The 22,107-nt window shown below is 42.9% G+C and overlaps 3 protein-coding genes across 4 annotated transcripts; 1 reads left to right on the forward strand and 2 right to left on the reverse strand.

Annotated features, from left to right (window-relative positions):
- Window positions 1-11,149: 11,149 nt before the first annotated feature.
- Window positions 11,150-11,709, reverse strand: LOC115798593 (histone H2B 1/2-like). The gene has a single exon (XM_030755531.1). It carries the CDS (start codon window positions 11,690-11,692, stop codon window positions 11,318-11,320), a length of 375 nt encoding a protein of 124 aa, XP_030611391.1. The 5' UTR covers window positions 11,693-11,709; the 3' UTR covers window positions 11,150-11,317.
- Window positions 11,710-13,698: 1,989 nt separating this feature from the next.
- On the reverse strand, window positions 13,699-14,119 carry LOC115798459 (histone H2A). Of its 2 annotated transcripts, XM_030755416.1 has the most exons (2): window positions 13,902-14,119; window positions 13,716-13,838 (listed from the first exon to the last, which is right to left on the reverse strand). In XM_030755416.1, the coding sequence occupies exons 1-2, from the start codon at window positions 14,117-14,119 to the stop codon at window positions 13,733-13,735; spliced, it is 324 nt and encodes a 107-aa protein (XP_030611276.1). In that variant the 3' UTR covers window positions 13,716-13,732. The 2 variants fall into 2 exon arrangements, with proteins under 2 accessions (XP_030611199.1, XP_030611276.1); XM_030755339.1 differs by having other exon boundaries at window positions 13,699-14,119.
- Window positions 14,120-14,492: 373 nt separating this feature from the next.
- LOC115798072 (histone H3) lies at window positions 14,493-15,066 on the forward strand. The gene has a single exon (XM_030754805.1). The coding sequence runs from the start codon at window positions 14,511-14,513 to the stop codon at window positions 14,919-14,921; it is 411 nt and encodes a 136-aa protein (XP_030610665.1). The 5' UTR covers window positions 14,493-14,510; the 3' UTR covers window positions 14,922-15,066.
- The last annotated feature ends 7,041 nt before the right edge of the window (window positions 15,067-22,107 follow it).

Below are 22,107 nucleotides of genomic sequence, written 5' to 3' on the forward strand. Positions count from 1 at the left end.
CCTCCTGCGGTTTAGAAAAGGCCCAGTTGCCATTATGAACGACATCCATGCCGTGTTCTACCAGGTCTGGGTTCCTCACAAATATCTGGACTTCTTGCGCTTTATCTGTGGCCTAATGGAGATGTCAGCAAAGAACCAGAAGAATACAGGATGAGAGCACATTTGTTTGGAGCTGTATCTTCACCCAGCTGCTCTAATTATGCCCTGAGAAGAACAGCGGAGGACAATGCACTGACATCCTCAGCTGAAATCATCGGTACAGTGAAACACAACTTTTATGTGGATGACTGTTTTAAAAATACAGCATCAGAGGAAGATGCAGAACAGCTGATACATGGCCTGACTTCGATTTGTAAAAACAGTGGCTTCCATCTTCAAAAATATAGTCGTAAAGCATTGACATCAATTCCTGGTGACATCAGAGCAAAAGACGCAAAGTAAATAAAGTTGGACAGGGATCAGCTGCCAGTAGAAAGAGCTCTTGGGATGCAATGGTGTGTTGAAGATGACATCTTCAATTTCAGAACATCAGTGGAGGAATGCTCACACACCAGAAGTGGCATTTTATCTATGGTGAGCTCCCTTCATGATCCACTGGGTTTCTTGTGCCCTTTTATTATTCTGGCCAAGTTATTGTTACAAGAGCTTTGTAGGCTGAACCTGAAGTGGGATGAACCAGTTCCATCTTCCTTCTCTAAGCACTGGTCTGAGTGGCTCATTGAACACCAGCAGATGGGTGGATTTGGAGTGGAGTGGTGTATCAAGCCTCACAACTTTGGAACACCTGTGAAAGCACAACTTCATCATTTTTCAGATGCCAACCAAGTCAGCTATGGCACAGTATCTTACCTGAGACTTGAAGATGCTGACAGTGTGCACGTCTTGTTTGTGATGGAAAAGGCTGAGTTGCACCTTTGAAGCAGATCACCGTTCCTCGCCTCAAGCTCGCTGCAGATGTGCTTGCTGTATGTGTGGACAGGACGCTGTTAAAGGAACTTCAATTACAACTGGAAAGGTCAGTATTTTGGACTGATAGTACTACTGTCCTCAAGCACATCTGTAATGAAACGAAATGATTCCACACCTGTGTCGCCAACCGAGCAGCTGTTACAAGAGAAGCCATAGACATCCCACAGTGGAGATATGTATACTATAAGGACAACCCTGCAAAAGAAGCATCTCGTGGAATGAAAGTTAAGAAGTTTTTGACATATGGAAAATGGTTGAAAGGCGCTGCCTTTCTCTCTTGTGAATGGCCTGAGTGTGAATGGCCTGCATTTGATTTGGACACATTTTTGGTTCCTGCTGACGATCCAGAGGTGAACAAAGAGCCAAGAGTGAATGCCATTGTTAAACAGTGAAGATCCCACAGACCAACTCATTCACTATTTCGCCTCCTGGAGGAAAGTCAGAACATCAGTGGCCTGGTTGCTCAAGTTCAAACATCAGCTTCTATTTCTCAGTCAAAAAAGGAAACAACTGATAGGTGGAAACAGCAAAGAAGTGAACCAAGAGATTTAAGACCACACTTGGAAAATCCAGCTTAACACCACAGCACTATAATAAAGAGCAATCATCCATTTTGTACAGAAACAAAAGTTCCATAGTGAAACGGCCTTGTTGAAACAAGGCTCTGAGAACGTGCCCAGAGAAAGTCCTCTGTGCTGTTTTGGGCCCTTCCTGGATGATGGCATCATCAGGGTTGGTGGTCGTCTAAATCGGCACTGCTGCTAGAAGTTAAACATCCTGTGATCCTGTCAAATGACCTGCCTGTATCACGGCTGATTCTGCATCATATTCATCAATAACTTGGACATGCGGGCAGAAACCATATGCTGCACAAGACATTATGAGGTATTGGATCATTAATGCTAATGCAGCAGCCAGGAAGCTGATCAACGAATGTATCATATGCAGATGGTACAGAGGAAGGCTGGGTGAGCAGAAAATGTCAGACCTACCTGAGGAGAGAGTTTTGCCAGACAAAGCACCATTTCCTGACATGGGGGTTGATTATTTTGGCCTACTTGATGTTAAAAGAGGTAGGACAAGTCTAAAGCGGTATGGAGTGATCTTTACCTGTTCAAGCAGCCGTGCTGTACACCTGGAAGTCACACACTCCCTCAACACAGACTCCTACATCAATGCTGTGTGAAGATTTGTCTGCAGACAAGGTCCTGTGTCAAACGTAAGAACAGACAAGGGTACAAATCACAAATTTCATTGGAACCAAGAAGGAGCTGGAGCAGGCTCTAGCTGATTTTAACCAACAGAAGATAGAGAGTAGCTTTGCACAGGAAAGGATAAAGTGGAGCTTCAATTCACCAATATCAGCCTCACAACAAGGTGGTGTTTGGGAATGTCTTATAAGTTCTGTCAGAAGTGTACTTACCTCTGTTGTTGGACAACAAGTTTTGGATGAAGAAGGTCCCCACACACTGTTTTATGAAGTGGAGGCAATACTGAACAGCAGGCCAATCACTAAATTGTCAGATGACCCCAATGACTCGGAAGCGCTCACTGTAAACCATATTCTCCTATTGAAAGGGAAACCCCTTTAGCCACCAGGTTTGTTTGAGTCAGCTGGCTTATATAGCAAAAGGAGATGGAGACAAGTGCGGTATATTGCTGAGCTCTTTTGGAAGAGATGGACATTGGAATATCTGCTTGTGATGCAGGAAAGACAGAAATGGATATGACCAAAAAGAAGCTTCTGTTCAGGAGACATGGTCATCAATGCTGATGCCACAGCTCCAAGAAGATCCTGGATGATGGGCAGAGTTTTGAACACTACCTCAGACTCCAAAGAGTTGGTCTGCTCTGTGAGGGTCCAAACCAAGACCAGTATATTGGAGAGACCTGTATTTGTATTTGTATGGATATTTCCAACATGGCAGAAATGTTTCATGTATTTTTAAGGTTTTCCTGTGAACTTATGTTCTCTATTTTCCAGTGAGATTTATACACACTTGTAACAAATGTCTAAATTGATTCCAGCCACTTAAAATTCACACTTGGCAAAGAACAAATGAATTTTACTGGTATAATGGGGAAGATGTTTGCTGCAGTTTATTTGCAGAATCAGCCATTTCCCCACAAAATCTTTACATTTATGTGCACATTTTAATTTTGTGCAATGATCCATGATTCCATTTAAAAAGAAAAATCAATGTAAAAATATTTTAACTGCACATAAATCAAGACTGCAACATGCTTGCAAATGTTTTTTCAGGTTACAGTATCCTAGACTCTAAGTGTTTACCTGAAACTAGTGTGAGGTGCAGGCCTGAAGATGAAATCAAAGCAAAGAGCTTTGTGTGATTTCACAGTTTGTCCCTGTGATCAGTTTGCCACACAGGTTATTGAGTCATGATGGATTTTTGTGGAGGTGGAAACAGTTGATAAGAACAGTAACCTGGACATAATGTGCGTTTAATAATCTTCACACAACCTTTAGAATCAATGATTTTGTTACCCGACTTCAATTTCATGTACCGTATTTTCCGGAGTATAAGTCGCACTTTTTTTCATAGTTTGGCTGGGGGTGCGACCTATACTCCGGAGCGACTTATATGTGACATTTATAACACATGAACCAAAGTACTCCAGCCACTTGACATCTCCGTGAACCGGAGCTTTAAGGCAGTCTTGCGTAACCTGTGGGCGCAGTGGATGATTGACGGAGAGCACAGCTTAACGGCAACTGGGAGAATGCGCCACCCAACTTTCCTGGAAGTCATTGGATGGATCAAGAAAACATGGGCTTCAGTGACAACCAAACCATCCTGTTGGGATTCAGAAAGGCTGGAATAATTGGAACTGCAGCTGACGACGAGTCTGACTAACGCGACACAGAAGAGGAAGCGGCGCTTCGTCTACGGAGTGTACGGAATTGTTTAGAAGTGACACCGAGGATGAAGAATTCAATGGATTGATGGTTTGGTTAACTTGTTAGTATGTTCTTTATGCTATGGTTATCTGAATAACTTAATGTTACATTAACATACCGAACACGTGTTCATTGTGCGTCATGTAGCTGAATGTGTTACGTTAGCATAACGTAGGCGTAACCGTGTTCGTCCTGTTCTTTAATCCATTATTATTTTAAATTGCCGTTCAAGATGGAATTTCTGCTCTGGGTCTCGGATTCTATCAACACCCCCCCCCCAAAAAAAAAAAAAAGTGCGACTTATAGTCCAGTGTGACCTATATATGTTTTTTTCTTCTTTATTATGCATTTTTTGGCTGGTGCGACCTATACTCCGGAGCGACGTATAGTCCGAAAAATACGGTACCTTCTTGGACCAGTTTCATTCACAGCAGTTTTTGACCCACAACTTTAATTTAATTTTTAACCTGAATATTAATATTAGGTTTGTCACGCTGTCCTGTCCTGGTTTCATTTGGCCTCTGATGCCAGTTCATAAAGTTTTCCAAATCTGGCATGGTGTCCTCTCATCTTCAATGAGCAGCAGATCATCCTTCATTAAACTGATAGTGGTTCTCACCAGCAGATCTCAGCTCCAGTAAGTACTTTCTTCTCCAGTGAGTCCAGAAGTCATTAAGAAGACACTGGCGATACTTCCATGTCCGTGTTAGTTCCTCACTTGTTGAACTGACAGTATGGCTGTCAGTATGGGAGGGATTAGGTGGTACGGAGTACAGTCGCCTTCCAATCAGAAAGTGAGCCGGGGTGAGGGGCTGAGGCTCATCAGGTTCATCATAGACAAAGGTAAGAGGTCATGAGTTCATTATTACTTCTGTCTCTGCTAATAAAGATGATATCCCCTCAAAGTTCATTGAAGCTCTTCCCATCACCTTTCTTAAACATGATTTAACTGATCTCACCAGTCCCCCAACCACCACCAGGCAGCCCGTTCTATGGTGTGTCTCCATGAGATGCTCTTTTCTGTGAAATACTTCAGGAGCTCTGGCTCCTTGATGGGTTTCCACAGGCTCTTAAAATCTTAATCAGCTCGTTTGAAGGCACGAGCATTATCTGAATAGACTGTTCTACAAAGGCTCGTCTAGCTATAAACCTCTTGAAAGCCTGGAGGAACGTCCCTGTTGATATGTCAGACACCACCTCCAGGTGGACTGCACATGTCACAGCACCGGTAAACAAGGTTATTAAGCCGTTCCCTGTGTTTTCTTGATCCTAGCATACAGAGGGCCTGCAAAGTCCACTCCAACAGTCCCAAAGGGAGCTGATTGTGTAATCCAGTCTCTTAGCAGGGGTGCTGCTGACTGCTGCATGGCTTACTCTGAATCTTTTACAAGTATTGCAGGCTGCTATGATTTTCTTGGCCATTTGCCGGGCTTGTGGAGTCCAAGTTGTATTAAAGTGTTTCTCATGCCTGAATGCATCACTGAGTCTGTGGTCTGAAGTATGGATGCTACTCACCAAAGCTCATCTCTGAGTGTTGCATTCTTCCTCCCAGACAGATGACACCGTGCTCATCTAGAAATGGCCTCGGGTGTCTGATTTTCAAGTCCTTGTGAATGTCTTTTTCCACTCTTAATTCACTTGTCTCCCTCTGGAAACCTTGTCTTTGTGCCTCCATAACCCAGTATCTTTCAGCTTCAGCCAAGTCCTCGGCAGTCAGCTCAGCTTTCCTCCTTTGACGGGTGTGAGTGTTGTGTGTGAATCATTTAATCCACGCTGTGACTCTGAGAACTGTCTTCAAATTACTGTAATTTTCCAGCTTTAACAGTAGTGGTTTGTTCTGTGTTACTGAATTGGACCATAATATGACTTGACCTAAGTTCAGCCTTTACCTCCCCTTCACAGAGCCTTTCATCAGTCAGTTCTGGCTGTATTGCTGAATTCAGAAATGGTGGCCCTGACCACCAAAGCTCCTCTTCCTTCAGCCTTGTGACTGTCTGGCCTCTTGTAGTGCGATCAGCTGGGTTAACGTTTCCACTACAATGGGACCACAAATCTGGTGTGGTCAAAGACTGAATCTCCATAACTCTATTAGGGATCAAATGTTTCCATCTGTGTGGCAAGTTAGACTGAATCACAATCATAGAGTCCGTCCACAGGCAGATTTGGTTTGGCAGCATATTCAGAGCATGTAGCAGATTGCTACCCATCCTTGCAGCAGTCACAGCCCCCATGAGTTCTAGACGCGGCAGTGTGAGTTTCTTAATGGGTGCAACTCCGGACTTGGACATTACTAGTCTTGTTATAGGCTGTCCCCCAGGGATCGGTCCTTGGAGATAAGCCACTGCACCATAATGCCTTCTCACTTATGCCACTGGACATGTGAAGAACTTGGATATTGTGCATCCCTTCCATTCCATACCACCTGGGAATGACAATCAGATTAAGCTGAAGGAGTTCCATACCCCACTGTTTCCATCTTTGGGAGAGATCATTTGGCAGGTCCTCGTCCCAGCTGACACCTCTTTGCCGCATGTCCTGGAAGAGACATTTCACTCTCAAACGGTTTGGCTGAAGATTGCAGAACACTCTTCTTTGTGTTCCCTTTGTCTTTGAAAATGTCCATGAAGTGCTTCAGATTAAAAACAAAGTCATCAGTTTCTGGCCTTCACTCTAAGCTGAGCACCTTTAACACACAGCCACGTGTTTCAGGTCCTTGGGAAAGGTAAAATGATAAATGGACTAGTTCTTATACTGTATAGCACTTTTCTACTCCAATTGAGCACTCAAAGCACTTTACAAAAAGTTTGCTTTCGCCTGTTCATACAAACACTTCCATGTGTAACTAAGCTAAATGCTTACTGTCTAACATTCACATACATTCATACTCCAACATTTGCATCAGAGAGCAATTTGGGGTTCAGTATCTTGCCCAAGGATACTTTGGCATGCAGCCCGGAGCAGCCAGGAATCAAACCACCAACCAACCAACCTTCTGATTAGTAGGTGACCTGCTCTACCTACCGAGCCGCAGCCACCTTGTTGCTGCTTGGTCTTCAGTTCAGGAGAGTTTGTAGTCCATTTGCAGAGGTTCATGCATCAGACATGATTTCTCTTGCATTTGTTGTCAGTGTATAAGTCTTTTTAACATTGTTTAAGCTAGCAATTAAGTCGGTGACATACAAAGAATCTTTAATAGTGTTGATGGCCTGTGAGTGACTTCTTTGGCATTTCTCTAGGTGATTTCTAATCGTGGCTGCCAGCAAAAAGGGACTTGATGAAACACCAAATACCACATGAGTCATTCTCAGCACACGTTTTGTGTTCTCAGCATCAGGACAACCAGTGAGCCACAGGAACCTCAGCACATCCCTGTCCTCTTCTGTGATGGATATCTGAAGGAACACCTTTTTGATGTCTGCTATAAATGCAGTGGGATGCAGCCTGAACTGAAAAGTCTCCTTCCTCGCAACAGGTAATCCTAAGGCCTTCACCTGCTTCTCCAGGACAAAGCTGACTTCCTCCATCCATGAGGCAACGCACTTTGGTCGTTCCCTTTGCTCCCTGTGCCAATGCAGTCACTGCTTGCAGGAGACCTGTGTTCTTCTTTACTGCACTTGTCTTCACTGTGCGTGGGGCCACAGATGAGACTACAGCTGCACTTGTCTCTTGAGCACTGTTTTGGGTCTCCCCAGTTTCACCCTTGTCACACATTGTGGTGATGTGTCTCTGTCCACATACACTGCATGAGATCCCCCTAGTTTTGCAGAATTTGGTCAGATGTCGCTGTCCCAAGCATATTAAACACCTTCCCATTTTCTTCAGCCTTTCCTTTCTGGTGTTGAGGGTGTCATCTGTACAGAGTTCAGATTTGTGACCTGCGCTATCGCAGAATATACATCCTGGAGGGGACTGTGAGCTGCTCATGGCAGACTTCACCTTCTGAGTTTTCCACTTGCTGGATCAGGTTTGCATCTGTGCTGGATAGGGGACTGTGGTTCTTTGTTCTGGCCCCCTGCTTTGGTCAAATGCATGGCAAGCTCTCTGTTATCAACTTCTTGTTTTAGAAGGACTAGGAGCTCTGGGACCCTCAGCTCATGTTGTGAACCTATCTTGCATGTTTAAGCAAGAGCAAGGTCATCTGGGATCATATGCACCAACATAGGGCACAGTAATCCTCCACATGTGTCTGGCACTACTCCCATTGTTTCCAAACCTCTGATCTGGACTTCACACTCATATGGTGTTTTGAGAGCAACAATGTCTCATGATCTAAAAGAAACCTGGGGTTGTTCTTATTTTCTTCAATTAATGATAAATAGTAAGATGTCCTAGCTTTACGGAGGGCTTTTTATAGAGCAACAAACTCTTTTTCCAGGCTAAATGAAGATCTTCTAAAGTGAGATTTATGGGTTATCTGCTTTAAGCTGCATGTTTGTGAGTTATACCACAGAGTCAAACACTTGTGATTTGAGACTTTTCTTTTCAGAGGAGCCACAGTATCCAGGATATAAGCATTGAGGATGTAAAAGTATTAATGAGATAATAAACCTGTGGGAGCAGAGTTTAGGTAGCTACTCTGCACTGTGTTGGCACAATATAAAAATGATAATTAAGGAATTATATCCTTAAACTTAGTTACAGCATTTAAAAAAAAAACACAAAAAAAAACATCTACTGCAATGACATTTATTCCCCAGTACAGTGTATTCCATTATTTTACATTTAAATGTTATTAAGAAATGGTCAGACAAAAGATGGTTTTCAGGTAATACTGGAAAATATGAAGTTCAGAGACAAGCCTCAGAAATTCTGGGACAAAATTTTATGAACTGATGGGACAAAGATGAACCTTTACCCGTGTAAGAAAGGATCTGCTCATGATCCCAAACATATGAGCTCACCTGTGAAACACAGTGGAGGTGATGTCATAGTTTAGGCTTGCATGGCTTCTTCTGGGACGAGCTCATTATTCTTCACTGATGATGTCAGCAGTATGATGAACTCAGTCTATAGAAATGTTTTATATGTCTGTTTACAGAAAGATGCAACCAAACTGATTGGGAGATCCCTCATCATGCAGCAAAACTACAAAGGAGTTCATCAGAAACAGGAAGTGGAAGGTTTTAGACTGGCCTAGTTAATCTGCAGACTTAAACCCTACAGAGCATTTTACCTGCTAAAGAGGAGAAAGCCTGGAAAAGCACCATAAAAGAAGAATGCAAAAGTTTTAGTGATGTCAGTGGGTCCCAGGTTGATGCAGTTACTGCAAGCAAAGAATTTACAGCCAACTATTAAGTCTTTTTCACTTTAATCTATTTTGAGTTTAACTGTTCCTGTACGTTTACTGACAAGGAAAACAGGTGTGTTCAGACCAAAGGTGCTGTCTTCTGAACTGTGTATCAGATCCAGGTGTAAATACCTGGAAACAAAAGCTGAGATTGAGGTTGTTTTCTGTCCACAGTAAAAAATAAAGGGATTGGCCTCATTGTTCCAGTAATTTTGGAGGGGAGTGTATATAGGGACTATATCCAGCATTGTAAAATATCTTTGTCAATGTTATTTCAAAGGTACTGGCAACTTAAATATTAGTCAAGTAAAACATATCTAATGTATAAGTTAAATTCCAGAGTGGCTCTTATGAGAGATCCATCCCTTTCACAGCTGTGTATTTTACTTGGGCCATGTCATTCACTTTTTAACATAAAACAGTGACTGTGCCTGATACAGTCACACATCATATATTATACCTTTCCAAGAGACCAAATTTGGTATTTCTGGGAATATCACAGGAAAAACTATTTTTAAAAAAACATAGTGATGGGACTGCTGTGGAGTCTTCGGAGCACGTGTCAAGAAATCCAGAGACTCTTTCATTAAGGGTGTATCGAGGGCTGGTGACGTCATTGGTGAAATGTGAAGCCTCGCTGGTTCAGGTAGTGGTTTGAATGTTGGCATGATTTATGAAAACATAATGGATCCCACAAAATGTGTTATTGTGCTGGAGTTTCACCAATTTGCTGTGACACGAGCCACTTTTTTTTCAAAGCCTTTATTCAAATTATTTGGCAAACAAAACAGCTACATCACAACAAAACACAACAACATGAATTCACATTACATATTCATCATTACATTTTTTTTTTCATATCTTTAAAATATTCCAAGGAAGAGGCTGTTCATCTGTCCAATAGCTTTCCTCCTCCTCAGATCCACAATAATATTCCTAAAAACAACATCACTGTTAATCATTTTTTGTTCAATGACTGACTTGGCCTTTGTTTTCCAGATGTGGGTATTGATAATGCACATAATTAACCAAAACAACCTTCTTTTGCTGTCGACCATTCTTTCTGTAAATAATCCATACATAACAGATCTCTCATTAAAATCCACATCAAACCCGACATCAACCTTTTTGCTTCTTATTTCTGTTGTTCGGTAAGACTCCAGGAGTAAATGCTGCCGGGTTTCATCTTCATCACAATTATCGATATTATCTTTGTGGTGACATAACAGCTCCACTGTATAACTGCTCCAACAGGACATCTGCCAACAGAAATGAGCCGTACAGTATCTCTTAAGTTTTCTGAAATAATTTTTTCATTTACATTTCTAATAATTTGAGAGATTTCATCATTATTCACATATTTATATTTTATCGGTCCACCATTGTTCGTTCCATTAATTATGTTGTAGATTTGCTTTGTACTCAAAGTATTCCAATTTATATTTAAACAATCCCAGTTTGCCATACAATCTCCAAACATAAGTTTGTAAAAGGGAGCACCAGATCTGGCTCTTGCTCTCAATTTAATCCACTGATTTACATTTCCTTTAATCCACGACTGTACAGGCCTGCTATGGGATACTTGCGCACTCCTGCCTCCTCAGTATCATGAGAAGATTTTCCTCCAAAGCCGGGGAGGTTATTTCCAAAAGGAGAAACAGACTGAGTCCAAGCACAGTGGAGAGATAAATATACATTTTAATTAAAAAAAAAAAAAGTCACCATCACCTCAGTAATCATACAGTCACTCATCTTTTGAAAACACTGCAACAACTTTAACACAAACATCTCAGGTCCTACTGGAGGTATTTAAACACGGTTACCATCACCCACACATCACAAACATGAATAGACCACAAAAAAAAAAAAAAAAAAAAAAAAAATCAGGATTAGGTGTACTTCCCCCTGACACTTCGTATATTCACATTATACATTCCTGTTACACAACTGTTCCACAAAAATAAATATATTCAGAGCACTTGAGGTCTGTACTTTATATTAAATACATGTATTCTGCTGAGTCATGTTGCAGGTGTATGAAGTAGCTGCCATGCAGTTGTTTAAGGTTGAATGTGTGCGCTTAGATTGAGGTGTGTGGCTCTGAGAAGAGCCGTTGTGTTGATGGGAGAGAGCGGGAGAGTTTACTTGGAGCTGGTGTACTTGGTGACGGCCTTGGTGCCCTCGGACACGGCGTGCTTGGCCAGCTCACCGGGCAGCAGGAGGCGCACGGCGGTCTGGATCTCTCTGGAGGTGATGGTGGAGCGCTTGTTGTAGTGAGCCAGGCGAGAGGCCTCGGAGGCGATGCGCTCGAAGATGTCGTTGACGAACGAGTTCATGATGCTCATGGCCTTGGAGGAGATGCCGGTGTCGGGGTGCACCTGCTTCAGCACCTTGTACACGTAGATGGCGTAGCTCTCCCTCCTGGTCTTCCTCTTCTTCTTGCCTCCTTTGCCGGCGGTCTTGGTCACGGCTTTCTTGGAGCCCTTCTTGGGCGCGGACTTGGCGGGTTCAGGCATGTTGTTTCCTCGATGCTTTGCAGACACGAATGAAGTGCTGACGGAGAGCTGCTCTTCTTATGCAGCCTGTATGCTAATCGCCCTGCGCAGGCCCTCGCCTTTCATTGGTCGAGCTGCGCAGTGGGTTGGACATGGAGTTGGAGCAAAGCTGCGTCTTTTGTTAAAAGGGGCGCGTCTCAAGCTTCCTGTGATTGTTGAGTCACAGGAATATGCGCGTGTCAGTGATGCTGTAGGTGTTTGTCAGGCTTTAATAACAGACTCATAAACAGGGATTGATTTGCGCAGACATAAACTGAAGGAACATCCAGTCTGTGGAAAAATTAAGAAATGAAAAAATGATTCAGTGAAAGCCAAAATAAAAATGCAAGAAAAACAGCATCCATTAATTGAATAACTCCCCCCACAGATTAGGTTTGTTTGTTTGTTTGTTTGTTTGTTTGTTTGTTTGTTTGTTTGTTTTCTGGTGTAAAGGTCTCGCACGGGAGAAACTCATGCAGGTTCCATTTAATCAAAGCCTCTGACAGAGTGAATAAAACGTCACGTCTGTGTCATAAGATATGGCATCCAGAGCGGCATACATTACAAATAATGTTGAAGAAAGTTTCTTCACCCTCTGCTGATCAGCCTCTGAATCATGACGTGTTTGCTCAGATTTAAAAGAGACGGCTGCTGATAAATGCACTGATGTGTCCCTGATCCAACACACCTGAATCAAATGGCTGAATTACCTCCTCAGTATGCAGTCAAGTTCTCCAGAGTCCTGCTAATGACTTCTATATTTGACTCAGATGTGTTGAAGCAGAGACACATCTAAAACTTGCAGGACATTGGGCCACGAGGCCTGGATTTGAGAACCACTGAACTAACTCGTGGGGTTTTGCAGGTTTCCCTTTTTGTAAACATTACGTTTTTTTTTTGTTTTTTTGACGGATACAATAGCATTTAACATTTAACATAGCATTTAACATTTTAATTTATTAATTTAATATTGTCTGTTTTCATATTTTCAATTTATGTAAGAAAATAACTTTTAGCTTTGTTAATTTGGTTGTGCCTGTTCTGCCCTTTTGCACACTTCAAAAGCAACTAAAAAGTCAAGTTTTTTTAAATGCATTATCTAACAAAGTAACGGATAGCTGTACAATGCACAATCAAGCATTGATCATTTATAGTTAATATTGACTGAGATGGGTAGTTAAATCCTGCTCAGGACCTCATTACACTTGATGGGAGTCCTTCCAGAGAGGCAAAAAATACTGAGAAAGCTCAGAGTGGTCAAAGCAATGTGATGATCATCATCATCATCATCATCATTAATGTTCAAGTGTTATTGATCATCATAGCTCTTACTGTAGCAGACTGATTACCTGTACAATATATTCAGACATTCAAATAATCTATAGTCAGCTCAGTGAACTGTGTTGGGACTGAAAAACCTCAAACATGAACTATGAAAAATGTCTGAATGGAACCTTTAAAACAGAAGCTGAGATGGATGCAAATTGAGCATTCATCATCTTAATCATGACACATGCTCACATCTATAAGCTGTATTTATAGGTTCAAAGTATCAGCACTTAAGTAGTGATGCTGTAGTTCGTGTGATAGCAAAATTTAGAGTAGCACAGAACAAAATGAATGCATTGTTATTTAGCTGCATTCAGTGACACAGGATGATGTGAACAGCACTAATTTCCAGCTGAGTGAACATGTGGGATTGTGAGTTTTGCTGTGAGACGAGTGTGACCGTCACACCTGAAAGCTGCCTTCCTGAGATTCAACTGTTAATATTTCCATAGTGATGCTGTAGTTCCTGTGATAGCAAAATTTAGAGTAGCACAGAGCAAAACGAACGCATTGTTATTTAGCTGCATTGAGTGATGTGATCAAGTGTGAGTGATCCATGTAAGTGTAGTGATTGTCTACATTGTTAAGCTGAATGAGAGTGAGGACAATGTGCTCTGAGAGGAGTGTGTGGCTCTTAAAAGAGCCTTTGTTTGTAGCAGGTAGGCAGAGTAAGTAGTTTGTCCGGTGCTGCGTTTACTTGGCCTTGACGGGCTTCTCGGTCTTCTTGGGCAGCAGCACGGCCTGGATGTTGGGCAGCACGCCACCCTGAGCGATGGTGACTCCGCCGAGCAGCTTGTTGAGCTCCTCGTCGTTGCGCACAGCCAGCTGCAGGTGTCGGGGGATGATGCGAGTCTTCTTGTTGTCGCGGGCAGCGTTGCCGGCCAACTCGAGGATCTCAGCGGTCAGGTACTCGAGCACGGCCGCCAGGTAGACGGGGGCGCCGGCACCAACGCGCTCAGCATAGTTGCCTTTGCGCAGCAGCCTGTGCACACGGCCCACGGGGAACTGCAGTCCAGCACGGGACGAGCGGGTCTTGGCCTTAGCTCTGGCTTTGCCTCCGGTCTTGCCGCGTCCGCTCATGTTTAACGCTTTTCTTCTGTGTAGTACCGACACTCAAAGAAAACATGACTCGAGCAGCCCCAAAGCCTCGCTTATATTTGCGCACAGCGCGCGCCGTTTGGTCACGCACCAATCCCACAGAGGCTTCCAGCAGCGCCGCAGGGGGCGGGCCGCTCTCGCTGTAAGCGCGCACTTTGAACGCACTTCCGTCCAATGAGCAGCCGACACTCAGGCGGGCCGTCGCTCCTTTGGGCGGTGCTGAGCGCCGCCACGAGCTGCTCACCAATCACGAGCCGGACTTGTCGAGCAGCGGCACCGCCTCGCAGTGTCTCACACGCTTTAAGAGCAGCGACTCTCCTCCACTCACTACATTTTCTCCTGTTCGCAGCACAAAGAGAGAAAGCGCGTAAACATGGCAAGAACCAAGCAGACCGCCCGCAAGTCTACTGGAGGCAAAGCCCCCAGGAAGCAGCTGGCTACCAAGGCCGCTCGTAAGAGCGCCCCGGCCACCGGAGGCGTCAAGAAGCCTCACCGTTACAGGCCCGGCACCGTGGCTCTGCGCGAGATCCGCCGCTACCAGAAATCCACCGAGCTGCTCATCCGCAAGCTGCCCTTCCAGCGCCTCGTCCGCGAGATCGCTCAGGACTTCAAGACCGACCTGCGCTTCCAGAGCTCCGCCGTCATGGCTCTGCAGGAAGCCAGCGAGGCTTACCTCGTCGGCCTCTTCGAGGACACCAACCTGTGCGCCATCCACGCCAAGAGGGTCACCATCATGCCCAAAGACATCCAGCTGGCCCGACGCATCCGCGGAGAGAGAGCTTAAGCTGCCTGCCTGCCTGCGCTATACAAACAACAACAACGGCTCTTTTCAGAGCCAACTCACTCTCTCTGAGACAGTATTCTTCATGCAATTTCAGTAACAAACTCCTGTTTAACAAACATTTGTCGTTTGAAGCTGACATTTTGCTTCCTCTCGCACTGAACTATAACCTGCTTTCCACATCACAAACCTGTTACATGCAGGGCTTATAATAAACTGTTATCTGCAGCTACGCTCTCCACACTGACATCTGGTGGCTAATTTGGTTATTGCTACATCTTGTTAACCCTGCAGAAATCCAAAGCTTGATTATCAATAATTATGATCAACACATGTTTAGGACAAACGAAGAGACTGTTGAAAAGCAGGCTGACTGCAGTGAACAGAGCACTACAACAAACACAAATTTCTGTTAACATATTTGAGGCTGTTTCAGTGGTTTCTATTAATTAAAAATATAAATGTAGGAATAAAACTCTTCCTTCTTTAAAATAAAGGCTGACATTTATTAACTTTTCACGAGTTAATTCTGACCAATCACAGCAGTCATTTTCACATCTTCACACTAACCAACACCTTCATAAATCTGAGGAAACACGTCATCCTCTGCTGAGCGACCTCTGAACCATGAAGCTTTACTTTATCTGCAGCTGCTGTGGATGTCACATCTGTGACGTGGACGTGATGTTTGACTCAGCCTGAGGCTTTGAACCTGCAGCCTTTCTCCTGCTGTTTGAGACATTTACTCCAGAAACCTCAGTGGGAATTTAACAAAAAAACAAAAACCTCATTTATCATGAGAATTATTAAGAAATAGAGCCTGGTGGTTTGTCTTGATTTATTTTAATTATTTTTATGTTTTGTTTTTTTACAGTAAGAATCCTCCTGCTGTGCAGTTTGCTGGTCACAGTTTAGCAGACGGGCTTCGGGGGTCCAGGCCCATCACTGTGCCCCCTCAGCTCAATTCTACTGATACACTTCAACTATAAGTTACACAAATTCATTTTGGTAATTTGGTAAACTTAAACACTGATGTCAAAGATAAGTTACTGCAGTGCAAGCTCAGTTTAATTATTTGGCTCATCGCTTCTGCAGCGATCGTGGGAACCAGCATGACTGAGGAGGACACTGAGCGGAGGGTGGATGCAGGTCAGACTTTGGGAGGTGCCCCTCATGTCTCTGTGAAAGTAAAGCAGCTACTTTAAAAGCTTGAAAATTGTGAAACAAATGGAGGACTGAGAATCTTCAGCGCTCAGTCAGCTGAAGGCTTGTTAGGTTTTCCCCAGTTTAATGGCAGTACATTTGATGATTTATTAAAACATCTTAGCAAAATGAGGTTAATTTGCAGATTTTCATCGGGAAAGCTGAAATCCAGGTTTTCCAACCAGGACGCAGCCTCAAAGGGAAACAGTCACAGGTCACAATGACTCTTCTTCAAACTTTGTCTGGCTGATCATTTGTGGATTCGGCTCTTTAGATCTCATTACAAAGTAAAAACACACAAAGAAAAGAAAAGAACCTCTGGAGAAAAGCAGAGTTCAAAGCAAAGCAGTTTATTGAGCTTTTACAAAAAGTCAGTACACAAAACGCTGGCGTGTCCACTGGGTGTAGACCATAAACAAACACAGCGACAGGAGACAAGGACAGAAAGACAAAATGAAGACAGAACGAAGACAGACAAAAGCAGAAAAACACAGAGACAGAGTGTCTGGGCATGACGAGGTCATGTATTCATTACTTTTGGACTATTGTGATTCATTATTATCAGGTTGTTGTAAAAGTTCCCTGAAGAGTACTGACAGAGATGAGAGCATATTTCTGCCATATTCACTTCTCTTCAAATCCAGAATTGAATTTAAAATTTCTTCTCAAATACCAAATCTTGAATGATCAGGCCCCATCTTATCTTAAAGACCTCATAGTATCATATTTTCATAAAGAACTGCAGGTTCCTAGATTTTCTAAAAGTACAAAAGTCTTCAGCTTCCTCTTCTTGTGGAACCAGCTCCCAGGTGATTCAGTTCAATTCAGTTTTAATTATATAGCTCCAAATCACAACAGTCACCTCACGGTGCTTTATATTGTCAGGCAAAGACCCTACAATAATTACAGAGCAACACCAACAGTCAAAACATCCCACTATGAGCAGCACGTGGTGACAGTGGGAAGGAAAAACTCCCTTTTAACAGGAAGAAACCTCCAGCAGAACCAGGCTCAGGGAGGGGCAGTCATCTGGGTTGGATTCAGGGGAAACACACCGTCTCTACTTTTAAGGTGACTCAAACTTTCCTTTTTGATAAAGTTTATAATTAGGACCAGCTGGATCAGGTGACCCTGAACCATCCTTTAGTTATGCCACCTTAAGTTCAGACTGCTGCTGGACTTTATGTGACACTCGGTGTTATAAGTAAGGAACATTTAGATTATATAGTTTGTCCAATGTTTTTTGTCTTTAATTTTGGTCACTTTCAGTAAGTAAAGTTAATATCAGGTTAGTTTAGCTTGAAAAGGCTTACTTCCGGTAGAGCAGCGTGTTACGCTAGAGCAGTGGTTCTCAAATCCAGGCCTCGTGGCCCAATGTCCTACAAGTTTTAGATGTGTCTCTGCTTCAACACATCTGAGTCAAATATAGAAGTCATTAGCAGGACTCTGGAGAACTTGACTGCATACTGAGGAGGTAATTCAGCCATTTGATTCAGGTGTGTTGGATCAGGGACACATCTAATACCTGCAGGACACTGGGCCACGAGGCCTGGATTTGAGAACCACTGCGCTAGAGAAACACAGAGACGATAGACGGATTGCATAAGCAGGAGCAACACAGTTTTTGAATGTATGCGGTGTTTTGTTGAAAGAAAGAAAAGGAAATTCTAACAAGTGATAGTGGATCAAAACTTTTTGTATTTGCCTTTTTTCTTGATAAAGATTTTTCGGTTAAATTCACGGTTGCACGCGTCCTTTACTTTTCCAAGAGTGCTTAAGGAATGACACAGATACTGGATCTGCTGCCATAACACTCAGCACTTCTTCTCCACTTTCTGTTTACATACATCTGGAGCATGTCATTACATGTGTGTCTTCTCTCTCCCTCACTCTGTGTTTCCCTGTACCCTCTTTTTCCCCTCACCACCCAACCAGTTGCATAGATGGTGGCTGTAGCTGTGGCTCAGGTGGCTCAGGAGGTAGAGCAGGTCATCTACCAGGGGCGTGGTGGCCATCGGGAGGTTCCAGGCCGAACCGGCCGGTGATCAGATTTTTTTTTTTTTTTTTAACCCAATTAAGCACAGCAGCGCTCGCGCGACCGCACGTGCAGTCAGTGATGGTCGGTCGCGAACGTTTCGGCTCTAAGAGCTGGCTCTTTTTTCATCAGGAGGGGCTACAAACACAACAGCCCAGCAGCGTTAATCCGGTCTTTAAGTCTGACGTCATTTCCGGGTCCAAATGCTCCTAAATAAACAGCAATGGCATAACCAATGACTGTTCACTATTAAAGATGATTGTAACATATCTTATCAACTGCAATTATTTCCGTTTCTCTTTCTCATCGGTAAAATGACAGCTGAGTGTGTTTTTTTTTTAAATAAATATTAGTTTTCGTCAACAGCCCTTTTTTTCATAATGAAAATGGGTGTTGATTCACTTAAACTAATATATTCATCCTGCTGTAATGAAATGTTACTCAGTCTCTGTGGAGAATTTGGTCCAAAATTCTGCTGAAGAGCTTTTCTTTATAAATATTTTAGATTATTACAATTTTGATTTCATATGCAAATCATTTAAATTCTTTTCCATTGTGAGCATTTGCTCGGTTTGTGTGTGGCCAAGAAAATACTTTTTTTTTTTTTTTTTTTTTTTTTTTAGTGTTCTGGTTGTCACATTTTCTGAATCTTGCTTTGTGGCTTCTGTTTCCTGTACTGGAGTTTATCTCAGGTGGTGTTTCTGAATAAACAGGAAGTAACAGGTAGATTTTATAAGACAGCAACAGTTGAGTTTTGGGCTTTGGAAAAGAAACACTATTCTGTAGGAATCAGATGCCTGTTTAGGTCACTTCACATTACTATAAAAATATACTCTCACACAAACATGATGCAAAGTAATATTTATTGAAAGATTCCCCCCACCAAGAAAGGAAAGAATGCTTCATAATGTTTAGTAGAAAATGATCCACGATCACAGCTCACTGGAGGCGGATCTGATGAAGAGACTGTTGTGATCCTGCAGGTGGAAGCTGTGATCTCAGCCATTTATTTACATCCTTTGAAGAAATTCACTGCACGACGGCACGAGGCAGAGGCTTCCTTCTCAATCACCCTGTTTGATTAGGGGGAAAAGCCGTTATTAGGCAACACCATTTGTTGTCTTTAGTTTTCTTTAGATTAACTCATTTGTGTTGTAGTCCATGCCTACACGTGTTTATCTTCTTTTTTTTAAAACAATAAATCAATATAAACTTTCTGGAGAGAAGGCAGGAAAGCTGGGAGAAAGATAAGCAATAACTGATATATTCAAAAGTCATTAGCCTTATGGCACATGGCTCGTCTGCTCTGCCCAGTGAACTAAACTGGGACCCGTATTTGTACGTGTGGATCTTCTGAATGCTGCACTCAAATATGAGCTGGAGTCTTAACTTCATACACAGAAATGCTGATCCCCCTCAGAAAGTCTAACCAGCATGTCACACAGTGGTCTCTCCACCATCATCAGAGCAACAAATGAGGGGACGTGTTTGGAACGATGGTGTTCAATCCTTACGGCAAAGTTCCAGAGACTTAAAGTCTGAATGCCGGGAAGCACTGAAGCTGTGGTGGTCCAACTTCTTACTGAAACACTTACTGGATTTTCTTTTCATTTATCAACTCAGTATATATACAAGTATATACAATTAGTTAATATAACACACGACATATAATACACTGCTCAAAAAATTAAAGGAACACTTTCTATTTTGCTGAAACTACTGAGGACCATTTTGGTCCTCAGTAGTTTGTGTGGCCCCACATGCTTGTATGCATGCCTAACAACATCTGGGCTCCTAATGAGACCTCTGCTCTAATGAGATGGTGTCCTGGGGATCTCCTCCCAGAGCTGGACCATCTGAAGTCCGACCTGTTGATCCTGGAAGGACCAAAAGATAATGTCCCAGAGGTGATCTATTTTGTTTAAGTCAGGCAAGCCTGGGGCCAGTCGATGGTATCAGTTCTTTCATCCTCCAAGAACTGCCTGCAAACTCTCACCACATGAAGCATTGTTATTTACCAGGAGGAATCCAGGACCCACTGCTCCAGCACAGGGTCTGACACTGGGTCCAAGGATGTCATCCTGATACCTGATGGCAGTCAGGTAACCTGTAGAGGGCTCCCCAGACCACCAAACTGGTCATTCTCAACAATGTTACAGCAGCATAAAGTTCTTGATGGCTTTTCCAAATCCTTTCATGTTACAGCAAACCTTCTGGCAATGTCACAGTTTTATGTGTGAAAGCATTCCTGTTTTGGGTTGTCTCACTGCTGCCCCTCGAGTCCACCTGTTTCTAATTTCATTAACACCTAAACAGCTGAGACTGGTTAATATTCACAGAAGTTTAATAGACTTGATGTTATAATTAAAAAGTGTCTTTTTTTCTTTTGAGCAGTGTATTTATTCAAAGTTGATTTATTTGATTGTGTGTATTTTGTTATACAGAAACTTACTTCCAGTACCCGGTCTTGATAACACAAGCAGTGTCATCAGTTATGTCATCATTAGTGAAGGCTTCAAGGGAAGAAAAATGAAATAAAATGTTTAATATGCAAAATATAATGCAAAACAAATGAGTCTCTGTGTGCTTCTGGTGCAGGTACTCACACGTGCAGGAGATTTTGCACTCATTTTTGGACGAGTAAAGCCCCGAATCACAGAACTGCCTGTCAGACAGCTGGAAGAGCCCATAAAGGCTGTAGAACGAAGGCTTCTCCCCGCTGCTTACTTCACCCTTATGTTCTGTGCTGGAACCATGCTCCGTCTCCTTATGATCCGGCTTGGCAGAAGCTTCAGGGGTCAATTTGTTGACCCTTGTTGGGGAGGGGCCTGTGATCCCTGGTGGCTTGGATGTGGCAGGGATCGGCTTACCAAACACCGTCACCAAGGAGGTGTTCAGACGAGATCTCCTTTCCACTTCACAGATAACTGCAACAAACCAGTCACACATGCAGAGAGAGAGAGTTACAAACAAATGAATAGACAAACTGGTCTCAGCTCTCCAACACGCGTTCATGGACAGAAGCAAAATGCACACTGAAAGAAACTGAAAGAGACGCTTTATTGTGTGTTTACATGGAGCTCTTTGTAGCTGTTTCTTCACTTTTGAAGCAGAGTGAATATTTTCCTCTAATAGAGAAGAAGCATAAAGCAGAAACCAGCTTAAATACCTCAGAGTCATACTTCTGTACAGCTCAGGTACAGGTTTCTGATTTTCATCAGCACATTTGTGTTTGTGTTGGAAGTCAGTTAAACACCAAAACCACGTGTAAGTTCACCTGTTGCCAAGGTTTTGTCGTCCACTTTCCCCAGCATCTTCTTGAGATCATCTCTGACCTCACATCTGGAGACAATCCGGCCCTCAGCAGAGCTGGGCAGCAGAACTGCCACAGCCACCATGATCAGCAACCCAGACTTCATATCAGCGCCTTCTGTGGGGGAAAGAAACACTGCTGTGAACAGAACCCTCATTTTATTTCTTTATTCTTTTATCTGTACTTCAAGTTTCTTCACTAACGACCTGAGTTATTGCTAAACATTGATATGGTTGTTTGCCAGTTTAGCTCAGTGGTTGATCAGGTGATCGTTTGCCACGAAGGCAGAAATGCAGCAGGTTGGGTTTGAGTCTATTCTAAGCCCCCCCCCCCCCTTTATTGTTTGCTTTTAATAATATGGAAATATTACTTTATAAACAAGTGAAATATCTGACAGATTTTGCATTCATGCACAATCCAAGCTCCATTTTTTTTATCAGTCGAGCTTTGTTTCTTTTCTTGATGATGCTAAAGGATATGTACAAACAAGTTATGAAAGTGTGTTTGGTTTCCCTGGTTTATTAAATATAATAAGCCATAAAAATAAGACTGATTTGCATATATCAGGTTAAAACGGTTTAATAAAGAGGGCTCTGCCTTTGAAGCGTTTTTCATGAACAGTTTGCTGTGAAATTATT

This window comes from Archocentrus centrarchus, chromosome 1 (genome assembly GCF_007364275.1).
Source record: "Archocentrus centrarchus isolate MPI-CPG fArcCen1 chromosome 1, fArcCen1, whole genome shotgun sequence".
NCBI classification, from domain to species: Eukaryota; Metazoa; Chordata; class Actinopteri; order Cichliformes; family Cichlidae; genus Archocentrus; species Archocentrus centrarchus.

What these genes read in the sequence shown, in the direction of transcription:
- LOC115798593 (XM_030755531.1), bottom strand. Translation starts at nt 11,692, where the DNA reads ATGCCTGAACCCGCCAAGTCCGCGCCCAAGAAGGGCTCCAAGAAAGCC.
- LOC115798459 (XM_030755339.1), bottom strand. Translation starts at nt 14,119, where the DNA reads ATGAGCGGACGCGGCAAGACCGGAGGCAAAGCCAGAGCTAAGGCCAAG.
- LOC115798072 (XM_030754805.1), top strand. Translation starts at nt 14,511, where the DNA reads ATGGCAAGAACCAAGCAGACCGCCCGCAAGTCTACTGGAGGCAAAGCC.